Source organism: Diceros bicornis, chromosome 12 (assembly GCF_020826845.1).
Source record: "Diceros bicornis minor isolate mBicDic1 chromosome 12, mDicBic1.mat.cur, whole genome shotgun sequence".
In the NCBI taxonomy this organism is placed as follows: Eukaryota; Metazoa; Chordata; class Mammalia; order Perissodactyla; family Rhinocerotidae; genus Diceros; species Diceros bicornis.
In genome coordinates, this window is record NC_080751.1 from 64,665,523 (window position 1) to 64,683,279 (window position 17,757).

At 40.6% G+C, this 17,757-nt stretch overlaps 1 protein-coding gene across 3 annotated transcripts in view; it reads left to right on the forward strand.

Annotated features, from left to right (window-relative positions):
* CYRIA (CYFIP related Rac1 interactor A) overlaps positions 1–17,025 on the forward strand; it is a 104,644-nt gene extending 87,619 nt beyond the window's left edge. For all 3 annotated transcript variants that reach the window (XM_058551759.1, XM_058551758.1, XM_058551756.1), the window contains 9 exons: positions 258–379; positions 1,612–1,717; positions 3,565–3,701; positions 4,176–4,253; positions 4,427–4,543; positions 4,634–4,713; positions 6,162–6,288; positions 11,492–11,562; positions 13,666–17,025. In XM_058551759.1, the coding sequence (XP_058407742.1) occupies positions 258–379; positions 1,612–1,717; positions 3,565–3,701; positions 4,176–4,253; positions 4,427–4,543; positions 4,634–4,713; positions 6,162–6,288; positions 11,492–11,562; positions 13,666–13,729 (902 nt within the window). In that variant the 3' untranslated portion in view covers positions 13,730–17,025. The remainder of the gene's footprint in view (positions 1–257; positions 380–1,611; positions 1,718–3,564; positions 3,702–4,175; positions 4,254–4,426; positions 4,544–4,633; positions 4,714–6,161; positions 6,289–11,491; positions 11,563–13,665) is intronic.
* The last annotated feature ends 732 nt before the right edge of the window (positions 17,026–17,757 follow it).

The window sequence follows — 17,757 nt, forward strand, 5'->3', positions numbered from 1 at the left end:
TAAGTAAAGGAGTGCCTACAATGATTCCAACATGTTTGGTTTAATGTGTGCAGGAAGATTGGTGACTATTTGAATTGAATAATGGGCAAAAGTTGTATTAGTTTTCACTTCCTAGTAGCTTATTATGTTAAAGGATAAATACCAAACCTGCAGGAGCAAAATAGGGTTCTCTAGCAGGTAGAACTGAATGCTGATCCTCTTCCCAAGCTGTTCGTGAACACACACCCTCTGTGTCTTTTGGTTTCCCCTCTGCTTAGATGCCCAGCCCACAGAAGGAGAGAGGGAAATATGGAACCAGATCAGCGCCGTGCTCCAGGATTCCGAGAGCATCCTCGCAGACCTGCAGGCTTACAAGGGCGCGGGGCCAGAGATCCGAGACGTATGTCAATGATAATACTGAGCTGACAACACCCTTGGAGGAGAAGGGAAACCCACACATGCACACACACAGCAAGATTAAGTAATAGCCCTAACGTTATTTCCTAACGTAGTAGGAAGAACAAGGAGGGTAATGTGTCCTTAAAAAAATATATGAATGACCACTTTTATTCTAGTACATTAATCTGAGCACACAGTGCTGTAGACTATGTAAAACATTAGCCATTCTCTTCTCAGACATATTTGATATCACAGGACTCACGTTTAAACAATAATTTGTCAGTATATAACTTCATTTAAGGGAAAAGTACATATAAAGTCTATGAACAACAGTTGAAATATAAGTCATGAGATCTGGGTTTACATGAACTTTCCAACATTTTGTAATACTTTTGGCAGGTTCCACCAGTATCACAAATAACAGCCATAAACTATCTTGCTTTAAGTAGCCTGCAGGTCTGCCGTCTTGAAATGACTTAAGAGATTGAAAAAATAAATACATGGAAAACTGTAAAACAACACCAAAACAAAAAAACACAACTGTCACTGTGGCTTTGAGACTTCATAATGCTTTAAAGGCAAGCTTCACACTCCTTTTGTTTGAAATAATCTAGTTTTGTGGAAGTATCAACACATACGCACATGCGCATATGCACACAGGCTACTGCCACTGCTGGTCATCCTTCTGCAAAAACACCATTAACATCAAAATCCTCAAGCTGCTGAAACCCAGGCAAAACAGCATTTCTAAGAAAGTAATAGTCTACGGAAAGGTTGTTTTTGTACTGAGGGGTCACCATTAATTTAGGTGATTTAGGTAACATCACAGACTGGCAAGAATGTAGGACATATTATAGAGAAAAGAAAATATCTACAGAATCTGCCCTTCATAATGAGCACTAGCTCTGCTTTAGAAGAATCAAATGGTGATGGAGGAGGGCTGAATTGCTTCCAATTAGATATGTATTTTTTTTTTGCATTTAAGAGAAGACAAACAAGTAAGATGACATGGGATCTAATTGTAGAGTCATTTGCACTATATTCAAGTACTAAAATCTCCATTCTAATTGAGGATCTTGAAGGAGAGTCCGATGAACTGATGTCAATTTAGGAAGTACGCATTAGCAAAGTACATCAGGAATTGTATTTTTTTTTAAGTAAAATCCTTTCTCAATCTTATGGCGTTTTAACGTGCAGCTTATTTTTTTAAGCAGTTCTATCATGTTTTTGTAGGCAATTCAAAATCCCAATGACATTCAGCTTCAAGAAAAAGCTTGGAATGCAGTGTGTCCTCTGGTCGTGAGGCTAAAGAGATTTTATGAGTTTTCCATAAGGCTAGGTGAGTGTGTGTTTACAGTTTTCATGTCCCGTGTATGAAGTTCCATTATAGCATTTGGGAAAGTAGGAAGAAGAGTTCAGTGCATTGGAAAATGTCCTACATCCATCCAGTGTGTCTTATAAGAGGCATCCATGGACAACACCACCTAATATTTTCATTTCTTTCAATCTATCTCAAAGTCTCTCCTCCTGAAGTTATTGGCACGTTTAAGGTATCTCTAATGGTGGATGTCCCTTTGGTCTTGTTCTCAGCTAAGTCTGACTCTCAACAGTTTTACTGTGTTCTGAGCATGTTTCTCAGAGAGAGAGAAGTTGGAAGACACAGGTGACCTGCTAACCCAAAAATAACTTGGTTGGCTATAGTCATGTGATGAATTTAATATAGTAAAATACAAGAAAAGCAAACATAGTGTCTGCCCTTAAGCTTTAGCAAAATAAACACAAAAACAAAAAAAAAACCCTGTACAGGTACAGGTGGCTTTGTAGAAGGAAGAGTAAAGTCAAGTCGGGTTGACAGTAGGCTCAGGGTGTCCACCATTGTGATATAACTGCTCCTTCCAACAGTAAAGCTAGCTGAGGTTTCATTAGTTAATATAATATATCTAGAATGAGAAAGGGGGTAGTCATGTTCTACTCTACTTTTGCCATAAGTGAATGCCACATTTTAAGAGAAATTGAAATACTTTTCAGAATAATAACCATAGTGTTGAGAAAATTTGAAGCCAAGACCCAAAGGGAGTAGTTGAATGAGTTGAACCAATTGTTCAAGAAGAGGGATCTTCTGAAGACTCTCAAGTTGAACAGAGATTGACTTCTCTGTTTCCTCAAAGTGTATGTCTAAATCCAATGAACTGAAATCCTAAGGAGCTAAGTTTCAGCTCGACAGAAGGAAAAAGATCTGTCTGACAGAGCAGGCCAAGGTAGAACTAGCTGCCTCAGAAGACAGCCCATTCCCATAGATGGAAAAGGCTAGAGATGCCCTTTTAAAGATGGTGTAAAAGACATTTAAGGATTATAGAGCAGATGCTGGCAAACTTTTCTGTAAAGAGCCAGATAATAAATATTTAGGCTTGCGGGCCATCCTGTCTTTGTTGCAACTACTCAAGTCTGCCATTGTAGCACAATAGTAGCCTTAGTCAATACATAAAGGAATGAGTGTGGCTATGTTTTAATAAAAATTTGTTTGCAAAAATTGACAGTGGGCCATATTTGGTCTGTGGGCCATAGTTTGCCAACCCCTGCTATAGAGGGTTTGTTAAATGACTCAGTGCTGTTAGAAATATATCAAAGGAAAAACTGGAGAGAACATTTAGAAACAGGCAAGAGGGAGTAGAGACTGTTTCAAGGACGATAATGGAGGTAGATATAGCAGTGGGTTCGCAGAAGAATATTCCTAGGATTAGATTAGAGTGTAGATGCAGAGAAGAATTGGAATGGGACCAGAAGTCTTTCCCTGCAAGACAGGTTAGCTAACCCACGTATCCACAGCTGTCTTATCTCATCCTGGATCTTGAAGCACATGATCCAAAAACGTGTATTTGTAGTTTTCTAACAATGTTAGGGAATTGAGACTACCGAACATGTGAGGGTCCCGCTGAGCTTTGAGAGACATTTCCAAAACTGTGTGGCCATGGGGGTCTTCTGCAGTGGAGGTAGCTTGTTTGGACTTGAGGGGCTTCTTCTCTCCTTATCCATATGCAACACATCTCACACAGTTATGGGGAAAGACATAGAGAAGAAAGAGCCAAGCAGGTTCTCTCTGAGAATGTCAACTGGGTCTAAGAATTGTGCTTTTTGAAGGATCTCTATAGGCCACCTTAAATATATATTTATCCCTTTAACTTTCAGAAAAAGCTCTTCAGAGTTTATTAGAATCTCTGACCTGTCCACCCTACACGCCCACCCAGCACCTGGAGCGGGAGCAAGCCCTGGCAAAGGAGTTTGCAGAAATTCTACATTTTACCCTTCGATTCGATGAGCTGAAGGTTAGGCCACATACGCTGTGACAATTTAACAAACTTGAACTGGCTACCTACTGTGTATATGTACTCTGCTAATGCTGTGGGGGGAGAGGGTAATAGAGAGATGAGTAAGACATAGCCCCTTCCCTACAGAGACAATATTGTAGTGACAATTTGTGTTCCTTGTGGTAAAAGTGATTTAAGATGGTGGTTTGTACTTGGAAATTCAAAATCTGCTAACATGCAATAAGAGAAAACCTTTTCAAGTAGTCTGTTCCTCATTGAGAACAAATATACTTTGCCTGAAATCTAGCCTACAGAAAAACAGGGCATATTTTAAAATAATGAAGCTCTGAATACTTATTTTTAATTAGAAGTTGCTTTGACTCTTGTGTAACAAAGAGAAGTCTGGTATTTACAAAATCTAGTGTCTAGGCTCCTAATGCATATCCTCCGTCTGATGCTAGGAAGTGACCTTTCTTCTCTTCTGAATTTCAGATGAGGAACCCAGCTATTCAGAATGACTTCAGCTACTACAGAAGGACAATAAGTCGCAATCGCATCAACAACATGCATGTGAGTCCCTGGGTCTTCTGGGTCTATACGCCATCCTCCATGTCTCTTTTGATTTCTGCATCAGGGAGGGCACAGGGAGATGATCAGAGTCTTTGTCTGTAATTCAATTTCCAAAGTTTTGGGATTTTGACCATCTCTTTATCAATTGCATCTTCTCTTCTTATTTTCATCAGCTAGACATTGAGAATGAAGTCAATAATGAGATGGCCAATCGAATGTCCCTCTTCTATGCAGAAGCCACGCCAATGCTGAAAACCCTTAGCAATGCCACAATGCACTTTGTCTCCGAAGTAAGTGAAGTTGAACAACAAGGTGCTTTTTTCTTAGTTGCACGTAAAAGCTGCTGGCAGGGCTAACATACATTTGTGTCTCCCATTTAGAACAAAACCCTGCCAATAGAGAACACGACAGACTGCCTCAGTACGATGACAAGTGTTTGTAAAGTCATGCTGGAAACTCCGTAAGTTAAATCAGAGGTGTATTCATGGTCTAGAGTTCACCTAGATGGGGTCTGTTAATATGAGGATGATAATGATGATGACTGTTAATATGATGATGAGGATGATGATGACAATGACAATTATGACATCTAACATTTGGGTCAGGACATTAAAATTTACAAGTATATTAACTGAATTAGTTTCATAAAGAACTCTGGGTGATAGATGTAGTTATCCCTATTTTATAGCTGAGAAGCTGGGGTCCCAAAGGTTAGACTGGTTAACCTTCCCAAAAGTTGCATAGCTTGTTAGATGGCAGAACCAAGACTCAAATCAAAGATGCTGTAGAAGATGTGGAAGGACCAAATGGAGGATTGGGCTAAAAGACTGGGTATTATTATAAATATATTGGAGAAAAGATTTGGGAGAAGACTTAGAACCAAGAGTAGAAGTGGTAAGGCCGTTGCAAGAGTGATAATGGAGATTTCTCTCTCTCTCAGCAGTTTCTTTGTACTAGTTGCTAGATTTAAAAAATGGTTGAGGTTGTTAAGGATGAGGTAGCATGGCAATGAGGAAATCCACACTCAGAAGTCAGGGTTCCCTGTATGTCTGTAGCCCCTTCTGTGCCCGTAGACAGGTGGTCTGACCTGCCTTGGCCTTTGATTTCCTCATCTGATGAAGTTCCCATAATGCCATCTACTTTGCAGAGTGTTTGGGAGGGCTGAAGTTGCCAAGAGTGCCTGAGAAAATTTGGTGCTCTGTTCAAATGTAAGATGACGTTAATTTCAAATATTTCGCTTATACCAAAGCTAAGATTTATTCCAAGACACAAATAGTAGTAATCTTCATTGAGGGGCCAATTCATAATGAAATGGATGTTAAGAATGCCTCTAGAATTGCCCTGAATTATCGAAATCATCGGGGACCCTGTCAAGGTAAGTGAAAAAAATTGAAACTCCACAAATACTCTCAGCCCAGTGAATGGTATATAATTTCTTTTAGGTATCTTTGCCAATCTAATTCAGTCTGCAGCCTGTGTCTTAACAAAGGAAGTTACTTTGACTGGAGACATGATAGCTGCTCTTGTAGAAATGAGCCTGATTCTTTTTCTCCATAATGAAGCCATTATTCTCTATAATCTTGGACAGCCAGAGAGGCCTGCTATAAAATATTCAAGATTGATGGATGGGGGAGTGATGTACGTGATGAGCTGGCCCATTGAAGAGCAGAAGAGAAAAGAATTTACTGCCCTCTAATTTACCTTATTTTCACACTGAATTGCTGGTTGTATAGATTCAAGGAGAATTATCATCATGGGTTTCTTTAAGAGCATATTAACTTGGTTGTTGCAGGTCTGGGATTGTTCTCAAGAGGGCATTGGAGGAGTCTAAAGTAGCCAGTTGTGGAGCCAGAAACAAATGTGCTCTGGCAAGGAAGTAATGCCACTGCCATGTCTTCTCTCTTGCAGGGAGTACAGGAGTAGATTTACGAGTGAAGAAACACTGATGTTCTGCATGAGGGTGATGGTGGGGGTCATCATCCTCTACGACCACGTCCACCCTATGGGAGCTTTCTGCAAGACATCCAAGATCGATGTAAGAATAGTTACGAAATGTGCTTTCCAAATAAGAGCTCGTGAATGTTGCCAGACGGACCTTGCTTCCTTCTCTCTCTCTCCTCCATCCCCCACTAAGTGTGATCTCTCCAAGGCAAGCCCCATCATGGCAGCTCTCCTCACAGCAAGAAGTCCAATCTTTTTCACATGCGTCCAACAAAACATCCAACCTCAAAAGCATAGCAGTTACACGGAGATGCTGATCCCCTCAGCCTGTAGAGCTGAGCAGGTCAGCAGTCATTTAGTTGCAAGCTGCCCCTTCGGTTTATCCAGCATCCCATGTACATATATATATTTTTGTATGTTATATGTGTCTTAATGTGAAAAGCGTTGGGAGATACTGGGTCACAAGACGCCATGGTCAAATCCCAAATGACATTTCATCTTCTTCTCCTACCACCCCTGCTAGTTGCTCCACCTGCCTCCTCTGGCTTTTGTTGTCACTGGAATATGCTCGATCCCCTTTCCCTGCCCATAGTGCCCTCCGTCTTCTCTGATGGGTGGATTCCTTTAAGATGCTCCTCAAATGTCACCTCATCTAGGAGCACATCTCCTGTGCCCTGCATGGATCAGAGCCTTCCTTCTCTTCTGGTCCCCAGAGCACTTACCATTTTGGATTTCCTAACTCCCTCACAAACTCCGAGTTTGTTGACAAGGCCAGAGACCATGATCTATACACCTCATGTCTGCTAGCACTGTACTGTCTCGTGCTGTACTCAGGACATAGAACATGGCATTCAATACATGCTCTGTAGAGTTTTTGCTGAATGAAGAATATAATTGGAAAACAAATGATTTTGGGGTACAAGTGATTTCCTGCTAATTATGAGATAAAGCACACCTCCTCTCAATCCAGCCTTTGCCTGCAGCGTCACCCAATAGTGTATCCCACGTATTAATTTAAAGCCTTTTTTTTCATTGTTTATTTATTTATTTTTATTGATGTAACAGTGGTTTATAACATTATATAAATTTCAAGTGTACATCATTATATTTCAATTTCTGTGTAGCCTACATCATGTTCACCTCCCAAAGACTAATTACCATCCGTCACTATACATGTGTGCCCTGTCACCCCTTTCACCTGCCTTGCTCCCCACTTTCCCTCCGGTAACTATCAATCTAATCTCTGTATCTATGTGTTTGTTTGTTGTTGTTGTTGTTGTTTTATCCTCTACTTATGAGTGGTATTTGACTTTCTCCATCTGACTTATTTCACTTAGCGTAATGCCCTCAAGGTCCATCCATGTTGTTGCAAATGGCAAGATTTCATCTTTTTTATAGCTGAGTAGTATTCCGTTGTGTATATATACCACCTCTTCTTTATCCATTGATAGGCACTTATGTTGTTTCCAAGTCTTGGCTATTATGAATAATGCTGCAGTGAACATAGGGGTGCATATATCTTTATGCATTCATGTTTTCATATTCTTTGGATGAATACCCAGCAGTGGAAAAGCTGAATCATATGGTAGTTCTATTCTTAATATTTTGAGGAATCTCCATACTGTTTTCCCAGCAGCAGTGTATGAGAATTCCCTTTTTTCCACATCCTCTCCAACACTTGTTATTTCTTGTCTTGTTAACTATAAATTTAAAGCCTTTTAAGTTCAAAATAGGACCTCTTGGTCCTAACTTATTCTGACATGGTGAAGTTTGGGCGGCACACTCTATGCTCATTCATCTTCCCAGAACAGCATCTTTGATGCTCTAGTACTGTGCAGACAGAAAGTCTACATGCCCTGAGGGCCCATGAGTCTGAAGAATGTAAGAAGATTTATCAATTAAAAATGCAACTTGGATTACTCATTTTGAGGTTCTGGCTTCCTAGCACAGCTAGTCATGGTTCTTCATAGAGTCTTCATTATTTTTAATGTAAATATTTCTGTTTACTGAGAAAATAAATATTTAGTATAAAAAATTTTGGAAAATACAGGAAATAAAAATACAGAAAATTAAATGTATCTGCAATAACCTCACCATAGACAGATGACCACTGTCAATATGTCAGCATATATATATATATATATCCCTTCTTTTTATATAGATATTTGTGTGTATGTGTGTGTATGTACTTAAATTAGCACCCTGCTATAATTGCTATTTTTAAACAATTTAATTTGCATAACAGTATATTATGGAAATTTTTTCATACCAATAAATATTTTTACTATATTCTTTGTGAGATTTTAACATTTTTATACTATAGATTGAGTGTTAAAAACTCTATTAATAACTCTATGAATATCATTTGAATATGGATAAGGTTTATTACTTGGTACTCATAGGACATTCTAATTTACCATAGCCATCTCTTAACTTGTCACAGAGTCAACAATTAAAAATACACTGGATACAATTATGTCTTGTAGCCCTAACCTTTCAAAAGCTTGTCCTTGTTTGTCATTTACTGAGTCTTTCTGTTGAGGTCATAAATATTATATAATGTTAAATCTAACCACACACAGTCTTGATGAAGTCTATTTGTTCATATAGGTCTCACTAAGAAAAGTTTGTTCATATTGAAGTTTGCATGCGTCTCTAAGAATGTTTCGGGTTTACCAAACACAACACGTGTTTGATGGGCCTTTTTCTTTGATGACATAAAGGGTCTTTTTCCAGATATCAGTCTGCTTGTAAGCCAGCCGTTACATGCACTAGGTTTATAAATCCTTAGGGCATCAGCATCAACCGTGAAAAAACAAATATTCACTTGCGATATCCTGAAATCGGTACTGTTTTATGCACTTATAAAGAACGTGCCCTGGAGTGCAAAATAGACGTGCAGTGAGCTCTAGAAACCCAGATGAGGGAGAAACTCATTCTGCTTAGAGGCAGAGACAGAGTGATGTTTGAGCTGGACCTTGAAGAAGAGGTAGGATTTTACCAAATGGACAGAGAGAAGGAAAAGTACTCCAGGCAGAGGGAATCATCAGAGTAGGGTCACCAATGCCCAAGCGAGCGGTTATGCATCATTTAGAGAATATAGGCTATTCTCGGGTGCCAGGAAAGGCAGCCTGGAGTGAGATGGCATTTTCAACTGATTTCCTTAGAATTGTATGGAATGATTCAATAAGGAATAACTCCTTAGCCCCGGCCCCTAGCCCAAACCTCACCCAGAATTCCAGACCACGCCTCCTCTGGACACCTGAAACATGGCCGGCCTCAAGTCAAAGGCAATCCTTCCCCACAAACCTGTTCTTCCTCCTGGGTTCCTGTCCTAGGTATTTCACCTTCCTCCAGTCCAGCCTCTAAGCCAGAAACCTGGAATTCTCCCTCAGAACCCAGGAATTGTCTTCTTCCCTCTTCTTTACCCCCATATCTTATCAGTCACCACGTCCTATGGACTGGACCTCAGATTAATCCTCCCGTCTCTGCCTGCTTCTCCATGCCCACTGCTCTCCCACACGCCACAGCCTCAGGGCTCTCACTGGTCCTCCTACCTCCAGTCTTGCTTCCCCTGATCCCTTTCCATATTAACCACGTTGCTTAATTGTTTAACATCTATCAAGTGTGTTTTCTACAGGTAAAGCCCCCCAACCGCCTAACATGCTATTAAACCTATAGCAGATCTGGCTTTGACCACATCCCTGACCGCATCTTGTTATTCACACCCAAGACTTTAATCAGCCTGAAATAGAACTGGAAATTCCCAAAGAGTACCCGCTGCTCTTCCGTCCCATTTCTCATCTATGTTCCCACTGCTCCTGTGGCATTTTTTACAAGAACACATACCACACTATAATAATGAGCCATTTGTCTCTCTTCTCCCACTGGACTATGAGCTTTGCTGGGAGAAGGACCAAATCTCTGCATGCCTAGGCTTGATCCCATCCTGCACCCGTGACAGACATCTCTGATTGACCACGACATTCCTTCTTCATGAGCCTCTACATGAGCCCCAAATGATTCTCAACCTGTGTTCCGGCTGCCTCCATCAATCTATCAGGGTTATCAGGCCTTTAAGAAAAAACTTTCAACATACCAAAATTATACCCACAGAAAATATTTATAAATGACCATTATAAAAGAGGCCGTTAGTATACTCAAATCTAATACAGTGCATGAATATCTGAGTTTAAAATGAATGATTGTATTCTTTGCAGAAAAATTCTTCTTTTAGTGGAAAAAAAAACATTCCAGGATATGCATAATATAATGTGATCTATATAAATTTAGCTTTCATGCACTTCCCAAATTATGAATAAATTATATTCCAAGGACACAAAAAGCTAAGAAACTTGCCTAGGTTCATGAAGATGCTAAACAAGCATGCATGGATGAAATCCAGCCAAGTTGCCTGCATGTGGTTCACATTCCTAACCACTGTCCTTCACCAGTGCTCTCCTGGTCTAGTGAGGGAGACAAATTAATCTGGGCACTAAAATCTCCAGGGTTCTCTGTTAAATGCCAGTGGAGGGCCGGCCCTGTGGCTTAGCGGTTAGGTGCGCACGCTTGGCTGCTGGCGGCCCGGGTTCGGATCCCGGGCGCGCGCCGACGCACCGCTTCTCCGGCCATGCTGAGGCCATGTCCCACGTACAGCAACGAGAAGGATGTGCATCTATGACATACAACTATCTACTGGGGCTTTGGGGGAAAAAAATAAATAAAATTTAAAAAAAAAATGTTTAAAAAAAAAAATGCCAGTGGAATTTGGGAATACAAAGAGGTGGTGGTTACTTCTACCTGGTGAAGCTAATGAGGTCAGGAGAGGCTTCCCGGTGTTGGTGATCTTCAGCTGAGTCCTAAAAGAAATTGTTAAGAGTTTGTCAGTCAAACAGCTGAAGGAGGAAAAGCATTCTGGGAAGAAGGATGGCACAAAATGATGGGGTTTGTAATTTATTTAGTCAATCTCAGCTGAGCACTGACTGGAGGGAAAGCCCCACACTTGGCTCTGGAGTCCAAGACGAGAAGATCAAAGCCTCAAGTCTTTGTCCCCAAATGCCAGACATGTGAAATGTTCAAATGCAGTATAGTATGAAAACTGATACAGAACCTTCTAGAAGCCCAGAGGAGCAACCCACTGGCCAGAAGGGGTAGGAAAGTCTGTTGATCATTTCTGTGTTTGATTTCTGTGGGCAGAAATAGTGTGATATTGTTATGGACAGATGTTGTTATGGACAGATATTATTATGGACAGAATTTCTAGGATATTAACAAAATGTTGTACTTTTTCCTCCTAGATGAAAGGCTGTATAAAAGTTTTGAAGGAACAGGCCCCGGACAGCGTGGAGGGGCTGCTGAATGCCCTCAGGTGAGCCTCAGTCCTGGGGTAGACTCCCGTGGGCAGTCAACCCTTCATATCGATTGCAAGTTTAGATGCTGTTAGGGACTGAGGGCTAGAGCCCCAGGATTAACCTCTTGCATGTCTTAACACGTTTAATCTTCCCAACAACTTGTTGAGGTCGGCACCATTTTTATCATTCCTTTTGTATAGATGGAAGAAACTGAGATTTAGAGAAGTCAAATAACTTGTCAAAAGTCACATAGCAGATGGCCAAGCTAAGACCTAAACCCCGGTCTCTGCGACCCCGCAGGTCATGGGCCTAACTCCTGGCCATGCTGCTTTGTGGGTAGTGGGGACTTGTCAGAAGAAGCAGCTTCCCAGGTCTCACTTCCCCCTTCACTGGTGTTCCAAACCTGGCTGCACATGAGAATTAATGTGGGTAGCTTTTGAAAGCAATAATACCCAGGCTCCAGCCCAGACCAAATGAATTAGAATCTCTGGGGTGGGGCTCACACATCCGTTCTGCGTTTGATTGTTCTAAGGCTCCCTGGGTGTTCACATGTGCAGCTGCCAGAATTGAGAACCCTGCTCCACACTGTCTGGATGCCAAGTATTTGGCCACCTGTGCTTGTTACAGCCCCTCACTGATACCAAGTAACGCCCAGTACCCTCTCTCCCAAGGATACATGTGCTTAAGCCACTTCAGGGAAGGATTCTTATTTTTTGCTGTGACAAATTTATATCAGTTTGTTGAATCATATTACTCTGTAAATCATTCCAGTACTGGATTGCAATCTGGAAGGTTTATGGTCCCTGCTGTCTTATTTATCTTTGATTTCCCTCAGTTCCACTCAACGTTGTGCATGCAGTAGGTGTTCAATAAGTATAAGTGGAATGGACCAGTAATCCTCTACCTCTGTGCAACACTTCTGTTTTATTCTCCACTCCCAGTCACACTGTCTCATTTAATCATCCCGACTCAGAGAGGTAAGGCTGATCTATTATCCCCATTTAATAAATGAAGCCACTGAGATGCACACGGAATGAATAAACAAGACACCGAGGTTGATACTGCTTTGTGGAGCTGCTAAGTCATCATTCTTCAGAACAGATGTAGCATTAATATAGGAGCCTTCCAGATTCTGTGGGTAAACTAAGGTTTTCTCCATTGGTGCCCACTTCACAAAAGTCTAGCTTTCCATACTCAGTAAGACTAGCTTCTGGATTTCTTGAACTTTCCAGCTTGATTCAATGAAACAAGACTTTGAGAGCAGGGCACTGTGGTAGGCTGTGAGTCCCATCTGAGTGTTGGCATTTGTGTCTCCTGTAGGCACTGGGATGAAGTGAAAGAGCACAGGCTTTTGAAGCATGTAGACCTGGGTCCAAATCAGAAATCAGAAATTGTTCACAAATCATGCATTGTCATATTTCTGATCTGGAATGGGTCATTTAACTTCTCTGAATCTCAGTTTTCTTATCTGTAAAATGGAGGCAATAATCCGTCCTGCAAAGAGTTAGCGTGAGTGAAATGTAAACTTACATGGAGTGCCTAGGGCGTGGGCAAGATTTTGTTACCTGTTAATTCTCCTTTCCTTCCTTTTCGTAAACTTTCTACACCAGTTTAATGTGAGGCTGCAGAGTGCATCACTTTTCCTGGTTTGTTTACCTGTCCTTGTGCCCCCTTGTGGTGGCAGTGAGGATAAGCGTTGCCACAAAAGTAGAAAACCATAAATGTTTAAGTTTTGGGTAATGTTGCTATGCAAATCCGTATTTTGAAATCTGTGGCTCAGCAGGGGTAGCATAAATGGCCAAGATTCTGCACTCAATCTTGTGAAGTCTATCTCCTGGAAAATGAGATGGCTTATATGTCCTCTGTGTAATTATTTGATTAGATAAAAGATCTACTTGTTTAATAACCAGAAGACAAAATTCCTTTGGAAGGAAGAATCAAATATTAAATCTGTCTGAGAATACTCTGGGCATTGAAGTGTGGTTCTTTGTCTAAAGAACCAAGCCGGAGTTTGATTTATAAATATCAACTGTGTCTCCCAAGGTAAAGATGGGCTGGTGAGTCATCAGAGCTTTGAGTACTGTTTGCACACTGAACTCTATCATTTTCTCTCCATCCAGGTTCACTACAAAGCACTTGAATGATGAATCGACTTCCAAACAGATTAGAGCGATGCTTCAGTAAAACTCTGCTCAAAGAAGAGGATCTATGTACTGACCTCAGAAGATGTATATGTTTACATAATTTAATACAGATTGATGTTAATACTTGTGTATTTACATAACCGTTTCCTTCTTGTCACTGAAATATATGGACCTTCATTTGTATCCTGACTGACTCAACCCAGCAGAGCATAAATTGACTTGAGAGCCTTACCTTTGGTGTCTAAAACAAAATCCCCTTCTCCAAAGGCAGCATTTGGAGACCTTGATCTTTGCTACTGGAGTCCTTTAATTATACCTGTAACAATCAGAAATTCCTAATAGTTTGTGGTAGTGTTTTAATTCTAGATGTGTAATCTCTCTGGGAAGTATAGTTATAGAAACACGAAGTATTTGATTTCCTGTGTCTACTCAGCTGCAAGAAACACAACTGTTATCCTGATAGAGGGAGAGAGGAATCCAAGAAAGGAAGAATGCATGTGGAGACTCAAACCGAAGTGTTTTGACTTCAGCACGCCCCCTCTCTTTCCTCAGACTGCAAACCACACGTGCAACTTTTGCACATATTTTATTCATCAGCATATTCCCTTTCTGTCTGGATTTATATCCCTCTAAAGTTCCCTTTCAATTTTGCAAGAGGAAAATCAGCTGTGTTTGACTCAGTTCATGAGAGAGCAGCAAGAATAGATGGATATGCTGTGGTAGCTGGGCTGATGAAGGTGATTGTCTCGGAAGTGGGGGACAGGTTGGGAGGAAGGGCACGCAGGCAACAGGAGAGTCAGCTCTCTGCTTCAACCCTCTGTCCACAGGGACAGGGGAATGGAGCTCTGGCTTTGAACTTGTGGATAAATTTGCTGACATTCCAGTTGTTTGTGGAGTGCTGGGCACACAGCCCCTCCTAATTGGAGCCTTGTCCTGTGTGGACCATTCATGTGGTAACAGAGGTCTAGGCTACTTCATGAGTTACCAGAAAACTGGGAGAATTTGGAGGGGGGAATGTCTACATTTTCTGATTACCTGGTATTTAAAATGCAGCTCCTCTCCAACCCCACTGCTTGTTGCAATGTGTAAAGCTCTGGTCTGAGTGCCTAGATTTAGTCCTAGCCCTATCAGTGATTTACAGTGTGATCTTAGGAGATTCACTTAAGCTCTTTGTGTCTCACCTTCCTCATATATAAAATGGACAATTAAAACAGACAATCTCCAGGAGCCCTACAAGGCTATGAGCCATTAAAATGACTGACTCTGACATTCTTCCTTAGTAAGTAAAGTCCAGTAAGCATCACCCCACCTTGTCTTGATAATTAACAATATGACAAGACCTAGAGTCGTTCTGCCTGCGGATCAGAGCTTAGAATGGAATCTTGGAAATCTTCTATTCTGCTTTCCAATGGAAAATGAGACAGAGGATGAAGTCAAAGAGGATCACCCGCATGTAGGACTAGAACCCAGGATGCCTCACTCCTGACTCCATGCTCTTTCCTTTTCACCACGTGGCCTATACATACATACTATGGGATGAGACTGGACATTTTTAAATAAATCCTCAGTCTGGCCTTCAAAATTACTTATGTATTTCTGATAGAAAGGAAGAGTTTCCCAGTGAATGATAATTCCAGAAGTTGGGTCTGGGTGCATCAGGGTTTGGCGTCATTCACAATGTCCCAAGGAATGAGCTGTCACACCATTGCTTTCTGGACTTTAGTGGCCAGCTGGCATTCCCTTGAGTCCTCCAAGGAAAAGGGAGACATAATTTCATTTTATTTTATTTTTAACAAAGAAGTCCAGTTGAGTGGCAGAAGAGATTCCTTGGACTGTATCTAAATGTTAGTCAACAGAGAGAGGAAAGACCCCTTTCCTTAGAGCTTTTCAAGGTGAACAAGTACAGCTACTTGGATCGGGCTTCTCTCATCAGAACAGAAATGCACTCGACGGCCTTCAAGACCTTTTCAAACTCAGGGATTCTACAATCCCAGAGGAAGCCAGAAAATGGGGTAATAGTTAGGCAACAAATTCATTAAATATTCAGCTTAAGAAATGTTCTTCTATTTGGCAGCCACATATTATCCTTGGGCAACAACTGTCAAGACCAGAAATATAGAGGCACTCAATGTTTATCATCATTGGGTCCATTTTCCTCCTGTATCAGGTGAGGAGATTAAGTCTTGGGGAGAGGAAAGGACTTGCAGAGTAAGTAGTTGAGCATATTTATAATTTTTCCTTAGACTTTCTATAAAATGGGACCAAACATAGAGGAGGGGCTGCAGGCCTGCCCTAATTTAGCCAGGCCATCTTGTCTCAAAGCCAAGACTCACCAGTACGTGGATTCTCAAAGGCCCAGGGCCTGAACTGTTGCCCGAGATTATCAGGAGGACAAGTTAATTGAATGTCTGTGATCACAAACAGGTCATGGATCTTGGGTCCACTCCAGAACTATTGTGGGAGACAAATTCTTTTAACAGCTTGTCCTCCAGGCATCAGGAGCCCTTGAACAATCATGTTTTTTTGTGCTGCATGCACATGTGTCCAAGACCTGTGGGTGGTTTAGGGGAAAGTGCTAGCGACAGTGTCCATGTCAATGTTAACTATATTTCATATTTGGTGTCTCATAGTTTTCAAGCAAACTCTGTTTTCCTTTACTCAGATATTTATTTTTGGGCTAGCAACAAGGTGAAAATCACATTTCTCAGATGCACTGTTATTTTGACATTATCACATTGTTCTCAGAAAGCTTTCATGTGCCACGAGGAATTAGTAATAAAAAAAAAAAGTGGCAAAGAATGTTTTGAATTGTGGTGACCCGTTAGGGCTAGAATATTAATTGACAACCACAAAGAAAGAAAGTCTTGGATACTATCTTTTAACTATTAGTTAGTATCATGCTTCATCAACATTTGCTCCTAGTCATCACCATTATGTCAAGGTATTAATGGTCAACTGAAGTTTTTGATACATCATCGCATTTAAATAAAAATAATTTCATGCTTCCTTCAAAGAAAAATGAAGCCTACTCAATCTTGGGATCCAATTGTCCAGTAGAATCCAGAGACTTTTCATTCCATCTTGTATCCTAGACAGCTATGAATTTTTCTAGATGTTAATAATAAATATGGGAATTTTATCTTAAAAGACAAAAACTTTAGAGGCCCAGTTTCCCCACTACATCTATAAAGGCTGTTGCATACACAAAGCTGTTTTAAAGTTGTCACATGTTGTTTGCTAAAGTTATTGTAATTTTTTTGCCTGCTTTGCCTCTTTTTGTACAGAAGTTTTGGGTGTGAAATGAAAATTAAAGTTTGGTACATATATTTAAAAATACACTGCTATTTTATGTGATGTTCAAGGTTGAATGGGTGATAAGCACATAATCATAAATACACGGTAAACATAGACATTTGCCAAACATCTGTTTTGGGAACTAGGAAACAACACCATCTGTCCTTCACCTCCCTATGCCTCAGTTTCTTCATATACAACATGAAATACTCAAAATGTACTGCTCTTGGTACCAGCTATATCTTACTCATTTCAGCAGAGACCTTTCATTATAAAAAGGCATAAAATAAACAGAGAGACAATTGTAATCGAGAAGTACATGAGAGATCTACTTGTCCAAGGAGGTTAAGAAACCCTAATAAAGGCTCTTTCAATCTTTCTTTGAGTGCAGTAGCACTTTATAGATTTGGCAAAATCAGCAAATAAGCTATTCCATGTAAGTACATTTTTCAGGCAACTTAAGCACTAGAGCAATTCTCTTAACTGTTGAACATTGAAACTGTTCTAGAACATTACTTTTAATGCCTGCAACTTCTAAGCTGATTACATGAGACCCAATTGTGTGTGTTCTCAATGGGTCAGAGTCCCTAAGAAAGACCTTCCATGATGCCCTATACAAAAGACAAAGAGAAATGAATAGAAATTGGAAATTTTCTGTAAATTGACACAGGGATAAATTGTAAGTGGACAAAAGCTGGAAGGAGAGGAGGAAAGGTACCTTGAGAGAGACAGAGAGAGAGAGAGCCTAATTAAATGAGTGTTGAGAGTCAAAAA